This window comes from Bactrocera neohumeralis, chromosome 4 (genome assembly GCF_024586455.1).
Source record: "Bactrocera neohumeralis isolate Rockhampton chromosome 4, APGP_CSIRO_Bneo_wtdbg2-racon-allhic-juicebox.fasta_v2, whole genome shotgun sequence".
NCBI lineage: Eukaryota > Metazoa > Arthropoda > Insecta > Diptera > Tephritidae > Bactrocera > Bactrocera neohumeralis.
In genome coordinates, this window is record NC_065921.1 from 27,424,448 (window position 1) to 27,444,582 (window position 20,135).

Below are 20,135 nucleotides of genomic sequence, written 5' to 3' on the forward strand. Positions count from 1 at the left end.
TTGACAAAAAACAATCAAAAAACAAAACAGAAAATAAAATAAATTAATAACAATATATAAATAAAAAAATTAAAAAATATTGAATAAAAATTAAATTAATAAAAAATTATCAAAAATAAAATAAATAAATTATAATGTTTATATAAAAATAAATTTTAGAAAGAAAAACAATTTAATTAATAAATAAAGAATTGAAAACAAGTAATAAAAACATAAAAAAAACATTTATTTTGATACAAAAAACTAATAAAAATACTTTCAAAATAATAAATAACGAATTAATAAATTAATTGAACGGAAAATTCGCAATATTTTTAATTTAAAATATTTAGAAAACTTACGCGAAAATTTTAACGTGTTTTTCTCGGAACTGTGTATTTCGAAATGATACCCACAATTTCTCATTTGTTACTGGAACGATTTACCTGAAATTTTCAGAGTGTCTTCTTAATGGACTTGCTTATGTCTGAAATATCCATATCTACAAATTTAAATTTTTATTATTTTAAAAATATTAGAAACAGCCAAAAAAGTGGTACAAAAATTTTTGCTCCACCTCGGTAAGATGCAGACCTACTCAGGCCTTAAGACACACAGGGAGTGGACCACGAGTTACGAGGCCCCATGCTGCCAACGCACTACTGCGACTCCAGCCTCGACGGCTATGCAATACATGTATATGTGATGTATTGCCAACAGGAGTGGCCAACAGAGGACTTCGGATTTAACAATTCAACTGCAACGGATACCAAAGAAAAAATCGAGGAGATAGTAGCATACAGGATATTACCCGAACATAGGTGCCCTACTTCGTGGTGAAAACCGTTTGGTACTAGGCGACTTTAACGCGCACCACGACCTTTAGCATTCCTGCCTGTCAAATAATTGTAGAGAGATCGAACTGGAGGAGCAAATAGACGATTCGACATTCTGCTCAATGAATAACGAACCCTTCGCCAGAATTATGGGCACCTGTATTAGATCGCCCGATATTAGATACCATTGCTAGTGGTGATCTGATAAATAGTATAATCTGGTGACCTATGCTAATTCTTGCATCAGACCGCTTACCCACAATTATTTCGATCGAGAAACCTCCCGACTTTGTCCGATTTCTGTGAGCAACCGCACCCTTTTTAACATTAACAAAGCAAACTTAGTCGGCTTCACAGAATTTTTCGAGAGCACCGCATTACCCATTCCTACGGACGTAAGCGTTGCCGAACATCGATTCCGTAAGGTGATCTGAGCAGCAACCACATAAAAACATAAAAAGCCAATTTTGTTTTTTCGATTTCATAAAATTTTCTTTTGAAAATTTAAAAAATTTAATTATGAAAATAATATACAATAATATACAGCTTAATAACAACATAAAAAACAATAATTATGTACATATTTTTTTACATAAATAATACTACTTAAATTATCTCCTACTCCACATTTTGCACCTTTTCATTTAAACGCAACAACAATTTGGCGAAATATGTGAAAATCACCAGCACCACTGTGGTCACCTCCATAATGACAAAGTGCGAAATCGATGTGCCAATTTCCAGCCATGAGCCTTCATTTCTAACCAAAAATAGAAAATTCAAACCCATCACATCACAGATTAGCAGCAGACAAATGAAGATGGCCTGCTCATTGGCGCGTGCGAATGACGACATGCCATAAATAATTGTTATATTCAACACAACTGGAATGACTAATTTCAATATGACCAATGCCATAATAATGAAAGGCGCGAAAGTGCTCAAAAAGCAGCGCACAATATTCGGATCGAAGGAGCTGACCGATGCAATGTTGCCGGTGCCGAAAAAGGAGAAGAGTGTATAGAGTAATATGGTGAAGGACAACTTGAGCGCCGCTTGCAATTGCTGTGGTGAGTTGACGCCCAGCGGCTGTCCTTTCCGACTTTGCGGTTGGGAGTCACTTAGCCTGCGTGATAAAGGCAGTTGCATGGGCTGCACGGCCAGTGTGAGCATCAACTCTGAAGAGAGCATTACAATGAAAAGCGATTCATAGGATGTGCAGAGTAAAGTGTACAGGGAGGTTAAAAGGAAAAATAAAAGCTCAATGCGTTGCTTCAAAACGGACGTTCGATGAAAAGTAATTAAAGCAAAAATATACAACAGAAAACACCAGGAGAGTGCGTGCGATATGAATGGTACACCGCTTTGTTGTGCATGCCAGTAACTGACAAGCAAAGCGTTGATTAAGCACACCAACGCTGGCACTTTTATATGCCAATGGATGTGTGACTTAACGGCAAATGGGCGCAGCAACGTGACGCACATGCCGAGCAGCAGCAACCATGTGTTTGTGTAGCCAAGAGTTGGCGGCAGCAGCGGAAATGTAGCCAAAACTAAGCTTAACACAAGCCATATGTAAAACTTGACATTTTTAGCTGGAAAAGCGCGTAAATTAATAAATACTGAGTAAATGAGAAAACTTAGGGAAATAAGTTTGCGCTCAAAGAAACTGTAGACAAACAATTCGGCGCACAAAACTAACGCCAACAATTGTATTAGCGGCATAGCACGCAGGAGTGGCAGTAAAGAGATGCCTTGCTTCTGCACTAACAACAGCCACACTAGTAACGGTAGCAGCAGATAAAACGCTATCACCAATGGCACACGCTGCAATAGCAGCAACACGCAGGTGACAAGTAGACCCAGCTTTTGCTTAAATGTTACCGTTAATCGGCCTTGAGAACGCTTCATCATTTGTTGTTGTCCTAGTAGCAATTGTAGACAATAGATAATCCAACATATAAAGGTGGCTGTGGTGCTAAGCTGCAATGGACGTCGATAATAACCCTGATAATACTCGATGCCTTTTAAAGCAAGCTGCATTACGTTATAACTACCGTTAATTGCATCCTCATATTGACCATTTCGCATATACTTTTCTGTATGCACTAAATATTGTGCAATAACTGCTTCATTGAGTTCATTGTAACCTAATAGATAACCTGAGAAGAGTCCACGCTGATGTGTTGTCAAAAGCGCTTGAAATTGTGCTAAAAGCTGCAAAGCATTGCTGTGCGCCGCGTGCGATTTATATTCGGGCGTAGCATTTAAGTATTGTAACGGCAGTATACCAACGTTATTCATTGGTGGCGCAATGCCAATTAAAGCTGACATAATTGGGGCTATTTGCGCTTGTTGCATGTTACAGCGGGGACGCGTGATGTCGTCGCCAATTTTATATTTATTTTCACAGCTAATATCGTTAGTAACACCGGCGCCCCAAAGGAAGAACGGTGTTTCAGTCTCAAATGCGTCACTGGAGCCATGCGATCCTATAAAAAAGTAAAAAGAGAGTTTTTATTACAGATTTAAACTAGATAAAAACTCTACGCACCCGCATTTGTCATGCCATGATCGGAAGTCAACACATAAGCAGTGCGGTTATCTGGAAATACGCTCTCGAACTCCTCATATAACTCCGTTATACCTCGTTCAGTGCGATGCAAATTTTCTAAGAAATTTGGCGTTCCAGGCTTATGCACATGCCCAGCCGTATCTAAGCCCAACAAATGTAAAAAGAAAATAATTTGCTTCTGCTCACGTAGCTCCACGCGCTTGCGTGCGAGTAGTTGGCGCACACGTTCAAATACCCAGTCATCTAATTCATAGGTTTTATCACGACCAGAGAAATCCAGTTCGTGGTCATATGCGTCAATAAGTAGCCTTTGCTCACTCTCTATGCCACCCATACGTGAAAATATATGCAGCACATCTGCAGCGCCCCAAGCGTATGTATGCCGACTGCGATTGAATACGGTGTCAAAATCGACAGGATTACGTTTCCAACCGCGTGTTACAGCCGATGGATCTTCATATAGACCAGCGATGAGCGCTATATGACCGGGTCTTGATTCAGTTGGTACACGCGTATGTGAAATGCCCACCAAACCATTTGTTTTTAATATTAATTTACTTAAATTTGGTATGTCTTCACAGCCATTACGAAAAAACGATTCTGCACGCAAACCATCAGTCACAATGAGCACTAGTCGTTTTGCAGGCGCTTCCAAATGTATTGGCTTTTGCGGCTGCAAACCAGCTATGATTGGTGAACGAAAATATATAACAAATATGGAGCCAAGTAATAATAAATGCACCACAATCGCGTTGATTATCCACATTTTTAAGTTTTAAAGGGCTGTTGGTTGTTGAAAATTCATAATTAATTAGAGATTTCGCTTATTACTTTCTATACATACGTGGTTATTGTTTAAACGCTGCACACAATCAATTGATTTCGTATTAATATCTAATTGAATTTATTTTATTATTTTTATGCCTCATTGCTTGTTTTTATTCACAAATTTAGTAACAAACCGGATTAATGTTTTATAGCAAACAGAAGTTTTCTCTTTGCAACAAATAACAACAATCAGCTGATTGTAAGAGTTAATCAGTTATCGATAATATTCATGGTTGCATCAGCACCAAAGGAGAAGCCGGAAACGGTATATGCTATCGAAATGGCGTTAATTTAGTTGTGTTGCGTTCAAATTTAAATAAAAATCAAAATTAATAAATAATATATATTCTAAATAAAATGTTTTAAGTAAGTTTTAAAATTAGTATAATTACATAAATAAAATAAAAATCAGAAAACCATTAATTAAAATAAATTAATAAACTAAATTTTTTTTGGCTATCTATATTCATAGTAATTTTGAATACCGCTTTTTGGTTGGCTAACTACTTACCAATTACTTGTTTAAAAAATATCCAGAATTAAGTGTTCTAAGTAAGCGCACTCGTGTTAATTTTATTAAAAAATGCTCAATATAACAAAGCTTTATCCTACACTTTGCAACATTTCACTACATATACATATGTACTATATATGATTACAATATAAACTACTTTTTAATTGTTATATTCAGATATGCATTTTTTTCTAAAATTTCAACTACTTTTTCAACAATTTCTGCGTTAAACGATCTACGGCTGAAGTGGGTGCCTGCTGTTCAAGTGCTGCATCCTTCTCCTCCTCTAAAGCCCGTGCTTTTGCTTCTTCAATTTCCCGTTGTTTTTGTATTTGTCGGAATTCAGTCGGTGTCAGCATGCCACGCAACACCGTCTCATAAGTGACACTAACACCTTTAACAGACATTTTACGATATAATTTCCAACACTCGCGCTCCTTCAACGTGCGCACGTACTCCGGGTAGATATATTCCTCGTTTTGTTTGTCCTTACTTGCAAGCTCCGCTGTGCCTTTCGCGGTGGTTTGCGTGCTATCCGCAACATTGTTAGCATTTGAGTCCCTACTATCGCTGCTTTCCAAGTTTGCAGTGGCATTTGTTGTCATTGCATTGTTGCCATTTGTTTCATTCATGAAAATTGATACTGGCGGTGCTGTTGGTGGTCGGTTGGAGCGTAAGCGTGCAGCTAATGGTGCAATCGAGCCACGACGTATCATATGTGAATATTCCTTTGTAGCTAATTGAAAGTTTGGTGGATAGTTCTCTTGGAAGGAAACTGGCAAGTATAAGTAAGTAAATATACTTTTTGTTAGGGATGGTAATAAGCAATAATCGAAATATTGGGAGAATATTTTAATTTTTTATATGTATAAATTTACTGGAGTTTTATTAAAACTTTTTATTTTAATTATTTAATTTATAAGTTTACTAAAGTTTTATTAAAAAATCAAATAATTTTAAGCTAGAGTTTTATTAAACAATTTGATATTTAAGTCTACTTCAAAAGTACTAATAATTTGATATGTGATTTGCTAAAAATTAAAAATAATCGAATTGTAATTAAATTTAATAAATAAAAAATAATATAATTAAAATTCATCGTGAAAAAAGTTAATAATTTTTTAAAAATTTTTAAAATTTAAATATTTTTCTTACAAAATATCAGTTAAAAAAATTAATAAACACAACTGTAAACAGGGTATCGAATTTTTTATTTAAAATCCATTATGATTAAAAATTTGATTTTCAAAACACCAATTTTTAAAAAACAATAATTAAATTTTCAATTTCTATTTTGCAATATAAAATCTTAATTTCAATTCCAACAAATTTCAAATCTATCCCAACATCTTGAATTAAAAACTCAAAACATAATTTTTATCCAATTTTTTATGAAAATAATAATATCAATAATTTACACATAATTGATAGATTCGATAACAAACTAATGCAATTTAAATCGATTAAATTGCCCCCAAACCTGATACACTCACCTGATTTACCCGTTTTCCGCAATGTAGGTGCACCAGTGCTACGCGAACGTTCTGCATTGCGCTGCCCAGTTTCCGGTGGGCTATCTTCCTTTTCCGAATCACTGCCCTCAGAGCTGACAAGCGAAACCAGTGTAATCACATCGACCGCCAATGTGGAACGTGTACGCGGTATTGACTGTTTTTTACCATTAACACCATTCAAATCGAAGAGTACATCATCATCAGTTTTATCACAAACACTGGCGTTGCGCGTGATTGGCTTACGACGACGCAATTTACGTTTCTGAAACGCAAACACACCTTTGGCATTCTCATCGAGCGAACGCGAGCGCACCGGCGCGGACATAGCACGCACCAAAGGCGGACGACGCTGTACGATTAGCGATGGTGCAGCGTTGAATGCGCCACCACTTGTATTGGAGGTCAAAGGCGCGGCAACTAAGTCCTCCTGCTGATTAATAACAACAGTGGCGTTATGTGCGGTGGGCACACTGGCTGCTAAGTTAACGCTTGTATTTAGTGTGACATTGCGACTAGAACGATATTGTGCACGCCGCTGTTGGACAGTATCATTGGCAGTTGTTGTTGTGGCGTTAGCGGCAACAGCTGTAGGCGCAAGAGTACGAGCAGGCAAATCGCTGCGTAGCGTTCGCGTTGTTGCTGTTTTTCGCTAATGCGTAAATAATTAAGTGTATACATGTGCATTTGTAAGTATGTATGTAGGCTATATTAAGAATTTATTTTAATTATAATTTTATTGCCATCTTACTTTGTGTTCGGTGATTTCAGAAGCGCTTTCGATATCACTGGTATTGGACTCGTTGCCGTTTGTCGACTTGTAATTAATGGCATGTGAAAGCACAATATTCAAATTCACTTTACTGTTATGCCGCTTGAGTGTTGGCGAGGAATTTGCAGCTTTACCTTGATGCTCGGATGGTGGCAGCAGCGTATTTGACTCGCCGCTGAGACTTTCCGCCCTATAAATGCGAAAGTAATGCATATGAATTACCGTTACAATTTACATGCACAAGCATGCTCATGTCATGTAAGTTAACTGTCAGCATTTTCAAGTGAAAGTACTATAATAAGAAGTGGATATATTAAGAGTTCAACGGCAATTGTCCAACCCCGAGCACTGGCACTCAAAAGCGAACATTACAAAGATTTTTAATAGGTTTTTATAAATATCCAAAATATTTGTTGCATGACGATTGGGCAACGCCTCAGCGCTATGACATCAATTGCATGCTTAAGTAGGTATGTATGTACATATAAACAGAGCTTATGAAGAAAGCTGCTTGTGTGCTGAAGAATATTAAAAAATCATATAATTGTTATGTTGCTGAAGCCATCACAATTGATTGATTTATGCAATCGGTAACGGCAAAAAGGAAATTATATTTACGACTATCATGTCAGTTTTGTAGATATGTATGTATAAATCGTATTTATACATATGTATATATAAGTATGTATATTATATAAGTAACTACATTCAAATATCCGCATGCAACATTTCAATTTATCGTAGTTATTGCATTTTTTCCTTTGAGGTTATGTTATTTGTAAGTGCTGATGAAAATAGTATTTTAAACACACACACACAAATGCACTCATCTACTGTTATTATTGTAATGTCAGTATGCAAAAATTGTTTACATACCACCACATTCACTCTTACGACAATGTGTGCGTGCGTGTGGGTGTCCGTGCTGAGTTCTAAAAATAAAGCAATAATTGTAGAGTGCTCACTAGAAACTATAAAAGTAAAAATATGGTTCAATGAACGATATCGTGATTTCAGACACTAGATATTTACAGTTACTAACTATTAAATGAAATTGAGCTCAAAACTATTATGGCATACACAACGGTACTTTTCATGTTTAGTATATATGTACATACACACATTATTTGCGAGAATATAATAAGTTTTGCTGTCTTTTGACCCATTTACCCATAAATTGAATAACAAAAGTTGGATATAATTTGATTCAAAGTAGATTAAATTACATAAATGCGTGAAAGGGAATGGCGAAGTTAAAAAACAAAAAAAAAAAAAAAAAAATGCTAACTTCGGTTGTTCCGAAGCTATAAGACCTTTCAAATATATGTACATAGATAAAAAAAAATACAAACGATTTCTTACAAGAACTTGATTTTGATTGATCAGTTTGTATGGCAGCTTTATGCTATAGTGACTCGATTTAAACAATTTCTTCGGAGATTGCACCGTATATGAACAATAAAGCGACGGGGAACGATGGATTACCGGCCGTGGTATACCATAAAAAGCATACTTCATCTTCTTTGTAGAGTATGGTAAGGACGAAAGCATGCCCAACGATTGGCATTTAAGCGTGCTCTATGCAATCCATAAAAAAAGAGATCCCACAAGCTGCACCAACTACCGTGTGATAAGCTTATTGTGTGAAAAATTAAAGCCCACCGTCAACAAACTGCTTGAACCTTATCAGGGTGACTTTAAGCTCGGAAAATCAACAACTGACCAAATACACAGCTGCCTTTTTGTCCCAATGTCTGAACTTGGTATCCCCGCAAAGCTAATACGGCTAAGTAAGCTAACGTTGAGCAATATCAAAAGCTCCATCAGAATAGGGAAGGACCTCTCCGCGCCGTTCGATACCAAACGAGGTTCCAGGCAAGGCGACTCTCTAATTCAATCTACTACTCGAGAAAATAATTCGCGCTGCAGGGCTTAATCGAGTAGGTACAATCTTTTATAAGAGTGTACAGCTGCTGGTGCACGCCGAAGATGATGATATCATTGACCTCAAAATCTGCGACGTTAATTCTGCTCTCTCTAGTCTGCTTAAGGTAGCAAAACAAATGGGTCTGGTATTGAACGAGGACAAGACGAAATATCTCCTGTCATCAAACAAATAGTCGTCGCATTCGCGGCTAGGCTCCCACGTCACTGTTAACAGTCATAACTTCGAACACTTAGATAATTTTGTGTATTTTGGAATCAGTATTAAGAGCAACAACAATGTCAGCGTCGAAATCAACGCAGAATAATTCTTGCCAATAGGTGCTACTTCGGACTGAGTAGGCAATTGAGAAGTAAAGTTCTCTCTAGACGAACAAAAACCAAACTGTATAAGTCACTCATTATTTCCGTCCTGCTATATGTATGGCGCAGAGACATGGATGATGACAACATCTGATTAGTCGACGTTACGAGTTTTCGAGAGAAAGGTTCTGCAGAAGATTTATGGTCCCTTGCGCGTTGTCCACGGCGAATATCGCATTCGATGGAACGATGAGCTGCATGAGATATACGAAGACATTGACATAGTTCGAATTAAAGGCAGCGGCTATGCTGTCTAGGTCATGTTATCCGAAAGGACGAAAAACGCACCAGCTCTGAAAGTATTCGACGCAGTACTCGCCGGGGGAAGCAGAGAAAAAGGAAAACCTCCACTCCGTTGGAAAGACCAGGTGGAGAAGAACCATTTCTTCGCTTGTAATCTCCAATTGGTGCCATGTAGCGAAAAGAAGAAACGACTGGCGCGCTGTTATTAACTCGGCTATAATCGCGTAAGCGGTGTCTACGCCAGTAAAGAAGAAGATACCATCTACGAAGTAATAACCATCAAACAAAAAAGTTCGAACCAATGAAGTTGTCGCTTTAAATTTCATAAAATTTTTTCATTGGACACTCATTGACTAGCTTTGAATGCACAGTTAGCGATCTCAGCACTAGTATTGTCGCTCTGCCGTCGGAGTGAGTGCTCACTTTCTTGAACGAGGCCCATAGCAAGTCGTCTACCGTCACCATGTTAGCAGCCACTTCACCCAGAAAAACACTACAGTGGTCCGGAGAGCTCTTTACAGAATTCCCCCTCTCCCTCCAAACTTCCCTCCTAGTTTCGACCCATTCATGAAAAAGGTCACTGCTCCTCTTCTCCCCCAACTTCTCCCCATCTACATTTCCACGTAGTATGTGGGCAAAAAAAAGTCACTACGAGTGGCCTCTGCGACGGAGAGGACCAAGTTTTTAGGAATGCAGTTGAAGTAGGAGAAAATTTTGGCATGTCCTTGTTCGAACCCCTTCATATACCCAGCATTCCTGAGCCTTAGAGCACACTTCGTAGCCACACACCACGCGTGTCATGCTGAAAAAAGTGCTATTGTTGATGTAGTAGTCCGGAGTTGCCGATCAGAGTCGCTCTTTGGACATGTTAAAGCTTTTTAGCACTGCTTAAATATGGACACTACAGGAAATCTATCACAATAAGTAGTACCTCAAAATATGCATAAAAAAATCAAGAGCGTGAATAATTTTCTGTTGAAAATCTTTCGAATCTGTTAAAGCACTTCTTTTAGTTTTAGAGATATTTATACCCTCAACAGGGTATATCAAGTTTTCCCCGTAGCTTGTAACACTGAGAAGGAAACATCGGAGACTCTACAACGTAAAAGTTCAGTATGACGGAATTTACATATGTTTGTCTGCCCGTCCGTCTTTATATACGCGATTTAGTTCCTCAGTTTTTAGTTATCAATCTGAAATTTTGCACACGCACTTTTCTTCACAAGAAGCTGCTCATTTGTCGAAACCGAACAGACTTCTTTTATGGGAAACTTTTTTTAATTGAGAAGGATAAATGAAAAGGGGCCCTTATAGAAGCACTTACAAGTAAATCTTTGGATTATAAGATGTGACTAACTAAAACTTGTGAGACACTAGATTAAGTATTTACTATTGCTATTCACTTTTTTCACTAGCAAAAAAATATATAATAAACTTGTAACAGGTACTTACTCAGTTGGATCTTCACTATTTGTCGGAACACATGCGCTATTGCGACCGTAACGTTGTCCTAACTGACCGTTAACTTCTTTCAACTCTTTATCCAACGATTTTAAAAGCGACGACGTGGAACCTGCACGCGCATAGCCGTACTTCCCCTCGCCAATTGTTGTATTTTTGAAGCTTTTCAATCCCACTCCGGCACTTTTAGCGGATTTTCGCGTATTAATGCGTTTGCTTTGCGTTTCATGCGCCGCAGCTGACTTCTGACGTATACTCTCCAGCGAACGATCCACAGAGAGACCACGTGTCAGGTAACCACTGCCAGCTCTACGCGCAGCCAACAAATGACCACCACCGCCGGCGCCCATTGGCTGCGTGCGATTGGCTTCGCTGAATGAATGCTGCTTCTGCAGACGCAAATGCATGGACGCGCGCGGTTGACTCGGCGAACGTTGCTGCTGCTGCTGTGACTGCCTTGCCCATGCGGTGGAAGGCATTTGCGAAACCGCTTGACGCGTACTGAGCGACAAAGCCATTACAGCGAGTCTTAAAAGCGCGCACTAACTGTCGACAAACTGGCTGGCGTGGCGCGTGCTCGTTTTAATTTCCACTCTAATTGCCTGCTTTTAGGCGCTTATGCTTGATTCAATCAAATTCAAGTATTTGACGTGTCTTTTGTTGTTATTATTAGCTTAGTTCATGATATTCACAACGAGACTGGCTGCATTACATGCACACACACACGGCACACCCGCTATAGCAACGGTAAAAGAAGCACTCCATCCACGCTTTATAGCACGGTTTTTATTATTTTCACCAATAATTAATGCAAATACAATGCCATACAAATTGCTATTTATTGATCAGCCGCGGTGATTGCTCAAGTGCTTATTTGCATTGTTTAGATTTTCTTTTTTTTATAATAATTTTTTTTTTTGCAAATTTTTTCGTTTAAGCCGAAACAAGTTTGGCAATAAGCAGTCAATACAAATGCCAATTATTTCGCTGATACCGATATCCCGGCTATTATGCCAGCTGGTTCGGTAGAGTCGGTGGTCGCGCGTTGACTGTTTCAAGAGCGCATCCGCGGCACAGCGATTGGGGCATAAGTTGGAGCGAAGAGTACTCGAAAAATCCCATGTGCCACATTTAGTGGCACATATTTATGCACGTTGCCAACGATATTGTTAATAGCTTCGGTGTAAGTATTTGGGTGGCATAACTACCGGTGCGAAGGGGGGAGCAGAGCGGCAAAGCGTGGCAAAGCCAAAACACTTGCACTCCCTCGCAGGCTGCGGCGCAACGGTTCATTGGCTGTTTTCGTGTTGCAGGCAACGGTTTTTGCACACTTTTCGTTTTGTTTATTATTGTTTTTATTGTATACTGGAGTTTTGTTTTTCTTTTCTTGTTCCATTTCCGCCAGAGACACCTTCAATACAAAGTTAGTTTTCGGTGTGCTCTAACGCGAGCTTGTTGTTGTTCTTGCTTTTATTATTTTTGTTGTTGTTACATTGTTAAATATTTTTTATTATTCTTAGTATTGTTGTTGTTGTAAAATGTTGGCTGTTTTTGTTGTCGTTGTTGTTGTTTATATTATTTTTGTTGTTATAATTTTTGTTTTTGTTGTTGTTGTTCTCTATCAATATTGTTGTTGTTGTAACTCTGTTACTCGAACATGCTAGCTATAAGTCATGCTAACTTTTTATTACGCCCGCGCAAACACAAACACAGTACTTACATACATATATACAAATACACACACACAATAATACTCTTACCAATCACGTTTACTCGCTGTATGCCTGCATTTCACCCTTCATACTCGGCACGCGCACTATTCATTGATTGCATTGTGTGGTAGATATGAATGACGAACTTTTCTTTTCATTTCACAATAATAACAAAGCATGTATGTATGTGTGTACATATGTTTATATTGTTATTTCTCTATGCTTGCGTCGCTTTGTTTATGTGGCACTTGGAGTCAATGAGCCCTTTGAGCATTATCACTCAAATAGCTCCTCTCTCTCCCTCTCTCATATCTCCTCACCACGGTACTTTGTGTATTTGTGTGCAGCGAGCTCGTGCAATGGTAGCACAAAAACTTTTCATTCTCTTCTAATGGCAACGAAAATCCGTTCAGCTTTGTTTTTTTTATTTTATAAGGTTAGAAATTGATACGAAGCTCTGCTAGCCTTTGTAGCTGAAAGTATATTGAGATAGTTTATAAAGCAAATTGGCGACAGTCTTTGTTGTAATTGATTTGCTATCGAGTGTGCCAACTTGAGATCACATTGTGGCACCATGGCGTATGAGTAACTTTAGTGTATGCCAACAAATTTGCTTATTAAAGGTGACAGTTTGAGCAGCTATGGATTGTATTTATTTGTTTCATAGAAATTTTGTGCTATCATGGCTTGTGTTCAATCTTATTATATACATATGTACATATGTATGTACATACATTTATACGAAAACGAAAAGTATTAATTAATATCGTTCAGGTAGGCTTTTTGGTCCCATTTGAATTCAAATTCATACTCAAAAATAATATTAATAATAATTATTATTTTCTACTAAATTTAAGAAAGCCAAAAAACAAATATGCAGCACAATTGTACTTAAATTTAATTGTGGAATTTTTGTTAATCTAAGAAAATTATTTATTTAACGAAAAAATAACACATAAAGCAATTGAAAGAATTAAGTCCACAACTAAATTAATTTCTTACAAAAGCTATTGTTTTAATGATTTCTGACAAAAGCTAAGATTTTTTTCTATTTTTTTTTTTAATTTTTATAAACAATTTAAGCCGAACTTTTGGTCAAAAACCGATTGTTTTGAAAAACCGCCCTTTTGTCAAAAAAATTTATTTTGCTTATTCCTTCGATTAATTACTAGATTTAACATATTTTAACGAAATCTATTTGTTTTTTTTTAATTTCAGAGTTCAGAGATATAGTGGTCAACCCAAAACGTCTTCTTTGAGAGGACCTCCCGAAGATCAGCTGTAGCTCCTTTCCAAATAAATATTTTTACCAATACTAAGTCTTGGGTACAGTTAAAAGATATCATAATATGTGTACATATTTTTGGTTCAGTAAATTTTTAAAAATTTTCTCAGAAAAAAATTCTGAAAAATCCGCTTTTTGCGGCCTTTTAACACTAAATAACCCTTTAAGGGCACAGTTAAATTTAATAAAGCTGCATATCTAAACGATGTCTTGGAACATTTGGACAACAAAAACAACCGTTTTACACATGTTGATGTGACTTGTTGGGATCAGTTTGACAATTAGTATAAGAGTTAGACTGCAGAGGAGATTTTCAAATGCTTGACTCATAAATATAATATAATAGTTTAAGTTAGATTAGGTTACAGCGATAGAAAAGTCCTTTGGATCTTCAGAAACCTCCAGTACTTGAGCTTCATGCCACGACAAGGCATGTACAACTCTTAACAAATCTTCTTAGACGTTTTATTCTCCCGCTAGTTCACCTGGACGTCTGAAGCAGTGTGACACGAGGTGATTTAGCCTTGATCTCGCAACGATGGGATGGTAAAGAAAAAAGTCTTGAGAAGATTTTTACCGCGCTTTCTTCCAAGCAGCTTCTATCACTTGCAACCGGTAAGATTCTTAATCTTAACACATGGATACCGTTTGGGCAATGACTAGAGACAACTCTCTTTAGATGGTAGGCAGCCTCTTTATTTTAATACCAATTTAAAGAATTGACTTAAATTCTACATTTCCCCAAGCGGTATGCAGAAGATATGTTATATACACATATGCTTATATTCCCATGGTGTTCTTGTCCCGTAGCTATTTTGAATATGCATAATTCAATCGTCAATGTAAAAATCACTTTTATGATAAATTGTGTTGTAAGTGTTACAAGGACTTGCCACACGTGTCTGCGAATTTTTTGGTGACATCACATCGCATTTGCACTTGAGTAAGAGTTATGAAATCTTACCTCGTCAACTTATGACACACTTTCGGCGCCCTCAAACTCTAGCTGCGAACTCGAAAATGCTTCACTAATTATAGCTCCACAACGATAAATGCGGCGAATAAACGATCGAAGGATACCAGGCTAGCTAAAAAAGAATTTTGCAAAACAAAAACAACACAAAAACCATATTAACTCCCACAAATGCTAGTACGTGCATAAATACAGCACTACTAAACTATAATTGCGCACATTTCAGTAAGTCAAATGTCAAACTCGAATAGAATATACTCATATACATAAGGCTGTATATTTGGAAGCCTAGCACCGGGAGCATTTGGTGGCATCTATGACAGCTGGAATTTGGCAATTGTGATAGGCATGCATAGTTGTCGTGCATGACAGCAATCAAAGTGAACAAAGCACCAAATGCATATACATACATACTTGCATCTATACATATATACAGTCATACTTGTATAAGTACATACATATGGGCAAATATATACATTTTTATACCCGTGCATGCAAGAGCCGATATCGGGCAGCAGTCAATTTCAGGGTCACATTCCTCGCTCTATGCCGCCATTTTTGGCGCAACAAACACTTCAACCTTCATGCAGAAAATGCCAAATTTATTCAAACGCTTAAGTAAGCCACTAATAAATCAAGCGAGCAAACGAGTATCCTTTCGATTTTGATTAGCAATTCATAGTTTGCCATTAAGAAAAAGCAAAATATGAATATTAATAACAAAAATAAAGGAAAATCTTTGTTTTTCATTGTTTTAGCATGCCATTCGCTAATATTTATTAAGAAAATATTTTTTTAATGAGTCTTGGCCTTCTCAAAAAATTGTGTCTTAAAGTTTATTAAATTTAATATAATTTATAAAAATTACACTTTTAAAATAATCCCAATATTTTTATAATCCATCATTGCTTCACTTCTTACATCTCCCCTATCCTTTGCCTCTGTAGGCATCTTGTCGTGGTCCAGTGGCTTAAGCTGCAAGGCATTTACGGCATCTTCCAATCGGTATTGGTGGTGCTGCATGGCACCACTGCTGCGGGTTGTCAGCAGCAGCATGCGTGTGGTAACCAACAGCAGCCACCTTCTAATCCAGGGTGTTATGCGACTCCCGTGTCCATTGGATGATTTGCAGCCAGGAGGTGAATTCGACTGTATCGAACGAAGTCTTCCCAAAAGCGGGCTGAATTGAGAAGTAACGGTGGCCTTATCGCGTCATGGGCTCGTTTTCATATAGTTCCACTACAACAGAGTACACCCTATAGCTCACCGTGTTGAGCCAAGGGTCGTAAGAAAAACAAATCAACAACAACTCAAAAAAGTAAACGAAGGCAACGGGCACTAGAAACGGCATGAGGAGCATGCCATGGTGGCGACATGATCTCATACAGCAGCGCTCTGCAGGCGAAGTCGACACCGCCCGCTGCGAAGGTAGCGAGCACCATCAAGGCTCCCCCAGAATGCTCAGATTTGGAGAAGTCACTCCGGCGGATACCGAAAATGCTCGCAGAAGGGAGTGGCCATTTTCCCCCTCTACCACCAGTCGGTAACCCCGACGGGCACGATGATCCTCGAAGGAAGAGCTTGAGCTGTGCTAGTTTAAAGTGCTGCCTGAGGAACACCCGGGAGGGTAAGACTCCTTAGATGAGGTATTAGCGAGGTACAGAGTGAGAGGAAGTAGTGTCTTCCTTGCAGCAAAGGTACGTAAAGGCAAATCCGCGTCCATTCGCTTGCGAGGCGGCGGGGTTCGGAGCCGCTGTGCGGTTAGCGCAACCCCGACCGCCAGGCGAGGTAGCGAAAAGGCAGCCCCTTCGCCTCCCCAAACCCAGATCGCGAAACGGAAAAGCGGTAAATTACGACACAGGAGCCTCCTAGCTCTAAAAGGCTGAGAGGCCAAATCACCCCACCAAATCAACCCCGGGCGGAGGAGAGACAGCGCAGATATGCGGATGATCTCAAAGGCCTCCAGATGGCTGTGCTGCCTCTTATCTACCCGTCGTTGACGTTGGTGCCGGAGGAACCTAGCGTGCTCCAGGATTTGGAGTTGTATAAATAAGTATGTATTATTATAGCCAGAGGTAAATTCGAGGATACTCTCTGCGACCTAATACAAAGAGGTTTAAACCTGGCTAAAGGATGGGTTGTGGGGTTGAGATGAACATCAACCCTTCCAATACGACCAACGTCCCGTTCACCAGGCGTAAGTCGCTGCGCGGCCCCAGGAACATTACCCTTGGGGGCAGAGAGACATAGATGACCAACATGGTCAAATATCTTGGTCTCACGCTGGGTTCCACTCTGCGGTAGAAGCAACTTTTTTAACAGTCAAGTATTGATGCATTCTATATTGCTATTCTATGCTGGTCCCACCAATACCCATAGTTGTCTTAATCTCACGATAGGTCACATGACGATCGTTCAATACCTCAATAGCTTCCGGAATAACAAATGATTTTGAACGAACTTTTCGAAATTCATCTTGGAGTGATATACGACCTCGATTGAATTCACTATACCATCGATAAATACTGGTCCTTGATGAAGCTCCACATCGTAGAAAATCGTGAAAAGTTCATCTATGCACTCTTGATGTGATGAATTAATACCCGTCGAAAGTTGTAAAAAATAATCGCGCGAAAATTTATGCGATTTAATTCCATTTTTAACGAGATGAATATTTTAGGTTACTGTAAACAACACAAAAAGCGCTCTTATGGCAAAACGTGCTGAGTATGCATATCATCAAACTGTCAAACTTTACGACAAAATTGTGAGTTTCCCGATTGCAACACTAATGTTGCGAATTCCCGAAATATAAAATGCAACCTACGATATGAAACAGGGTTGGATTTGCAAATGCAAATTTTAACATATTCGTTTTTCCAAGCATTGGTTAGATTCAATAATTTCTACTACGATAGTTGTAGCATTTTCAGTTTCGTACATGAATGCATTCGTTCTTATTGGTCAATTTCGCAGATTTATCGATTTGCGGTAGCTCACATCACTAATTACAACGAATTAGCAGTTTCAAATAACTTGTGTTTGTGAGCATCGTTTAAATAGTGTGAATTTTTTTCGCAGTGTTTTAATTAAAAACTTTATACGGTAAGTTCTAAATAATAAAGAATAACTTAATATTTAACACATTTGATGTTCCAATGTTCTAAATAAGTTACTTATTTGATACTTAAATTTGTTACACACGAAAAGAGCGTAGAATCTCTTGTGCTGCGCAATGTTTTTTTTGCTTTAATAACTATAAAATTAATTTCAAAGTTTTAATAAGTTTTGAAATGTTGTAAAGGTAACGTATGTATATATATATTTGTATTTGCTGTAATTTTGTTTTTTATAATTTAAAATTACGCCTTCCATAATTTTCTAGTTGCATTTCACATGAATTGGCCAGTTGCATTGACTTGGCCGCACTGTTTCGAACGTAACTACGAAAATTTACGATGTGTTTACCGAAGTTTACCGTACAGCACGACGTGGCATGACATTTCTGATATACAATTGTCAAAATTGCTACCAAGTGAAAGCTGTGCTGCTTTGTCGTGATTGAATTCAACGTTGTGCTAAGTTCTTTAACAGTGCTTTGTATCAATTTCTAATAAATAACAATTATAATGTCACGTAATTTACTTGCCGTATTCCTTGTTTGCCTCTGCACTGGTGCCGCTTTGGCCACCACCTGCACAAGCCCCAAAGTGAGTGTGACATCCTTCAGCACTCAGGATGCCACAATCCTTACACAAGTGGCGCATGTTGGTGAATTCTCATTGAGTTGTGGAAACAATGCTCAACCCAATTTGTTTGCCGAATTTCCCTGTGGAAAAATTGTACCAGTTGCAAAGATTGGTGATGGCAAATACCAAGTAAGTTTTCCCTATTACAATAACGAGTGGCACGAGATAACTGTCACTTGTGATGTGGCATATTACATTGGTTTTTGTTATAGGTAAGCTGGACACAGGAAATCAAGAAAAGCGGTGGTGGTAATGTTGCTGTACGTTTATTCGATGAGGAAGGTTATGCCAACGTACGAAAGGCGCAACGCGATGGCGACAAAGTGACTAATGTGAAATCGCTTGTTGATATTACTGTAGCTACAAAGAGTGCTTACAAAGGTCCATGGGTGCAGGCTGAGCTGGTAGCCGCTTTGGCTGTTGGTGGTATTGCTTACTTTGCCTTCACCGCTAAGAGCAAGGTGCAAGGTTAGATTTAATGCTGCTTCGAAATGGGAGATTCGATCTCGCTTACTGAGATTTGTAGACTTTGAATGAAATTCATTCAACTTTTTGTGTAAAACTTTCCAACTAGAGATTAAATGTGGATTACTTTTTATACCAACGAGTAAATCTATTAATATTTTCATACATGCTGTAAAATTCTAGCAAAAATTAATAGATATCTATAAAGAAGTGTGAAAATAAACGAAAAGTAAATTTAACTTTTTTGTTTAAAATTATTTAATTTTAATATTGTGACCATTGGGGTTTTCAATGACTTATTGGTTACATTTTGTGAACAACAATATTTTATTGACAATTTGTAGGTTATCAACCGTAATATAATTTCTTCAAATTTGTATACCCTGAACAAATTTTATTAAGTCTGCTTCAATAACTGTTACACACAATAGGAAACGTCGGCGGCTCTCTAAAGTATTTACATACATACATCAGAGTGAGATCGATTTAGCCATTTCGGTTCCTTTCGCACAACAGTCGGGTCTACGTATCCGGAAAGGATCCGGATTTTTATTCGGCCAATGACTGTCAACTTGGCAGAGATAACAACGGCCATGTCGGTTCTTCCATTTGTATATATGCTTGAAAGTTCCACAGTTTTTGTGATATCAATGAAGACATCAAAAACTCAAGTCCTTGTAGAGATCTATTTTATTTAACTAGATATCCTTACGAAATTTGGCATGGATTATTATCCAAGGTAACGCTACAATCTCCGAAAATATGGTTTAGATTAGATCGCTTTAGCATATAGCTGTGATAATAATTGATCGGTCAAAATCATAAAAAAATCTATTTTTACCCTTCTTATTTATAAAATGCACCAGTGAGCGTTATTATAGCTTCGGTGTTGCTGAAATTAACGTTTTTTTTTGTTTTGACCGCA

At 38.0% G+C, this 20,135-nt stretch overlaps 3 protein-coding genes across 3 annotated transcripts; 1 reads left to right on the plus strand and 2 right to left on the minus strand.

The window, feature by feature from the left end:
• Nucleotides 1-286: 286 nt before the first annotated feature.
• LOC126755614 (GPI ethanolamine phosphate transferase 1) lies at nt 287-4,397 on the minus strand. The gene is made up of 3 exons (XM_050468312.1): nt 4,235-4,397; nt 3,370-4,173; nt 287-3,307 (listed from the first exon to the last, which is right to left on the minus strand). The coding sequence occupies exons 2-3, from the start codon at nt 4,154-4,156 to the stop codon at nt 1,434-1,436; spliced, it is 2,661 nt and encodes an 886-aa protein (XP_050324269.1). The 5' UTR covers nt 4,157-4,173; nt 4,235-4,397; the 3' UTR covers nt 287-1,433.
• Nucleotides 4,398-4,757: 360 nt separating this feature from the next.
• On the minus strand, nt 4,758-13,333 carry LOC126756072 (uncharacterized). The gene is made up of 4 exons (XM_050468896.1): nt 11,018-13,333; nt 6,995-7,205; nt 6,226-6,895; nt 4,758-5,507 (listed from the first exon to the last, which is right to left on the minus strand). Exons 1-4 carry the CDS (start codon nt 11,542-11,544, stop codon nt 4,936-4,938), a joined length of 1,980 nt encoding a protein of 659 aa, XP_050324853.1. The 5' UTR covers nt 11,545-13,333; the 3' UTR covers nt 4,758-4,935.
• A 5,162-nt stretch (nt 13,334-18,495) lies between these two features.
• Nucleotides 18,496-19,449, plus strand: LOC126757618 (translocon-associated protein subunit delta). Its single transcript, XM_050471652.1, has 2 exons — nt 18,496-18,874; nt 18,958-19,449. Exons 1-2 carry the CDS (start codon nt 18,626-18,628, stop codon nt 19,216-19,218), a joined length of 510 nt encoding a protein of 169 aa, XP_050327609.1. The 5' UTR covers nt 18,496-18,625; the 3' UTR covers nt 19,219-19,449.
• Nucleotides 19,450-20,135: the final 686 nt, after the last annotated feature.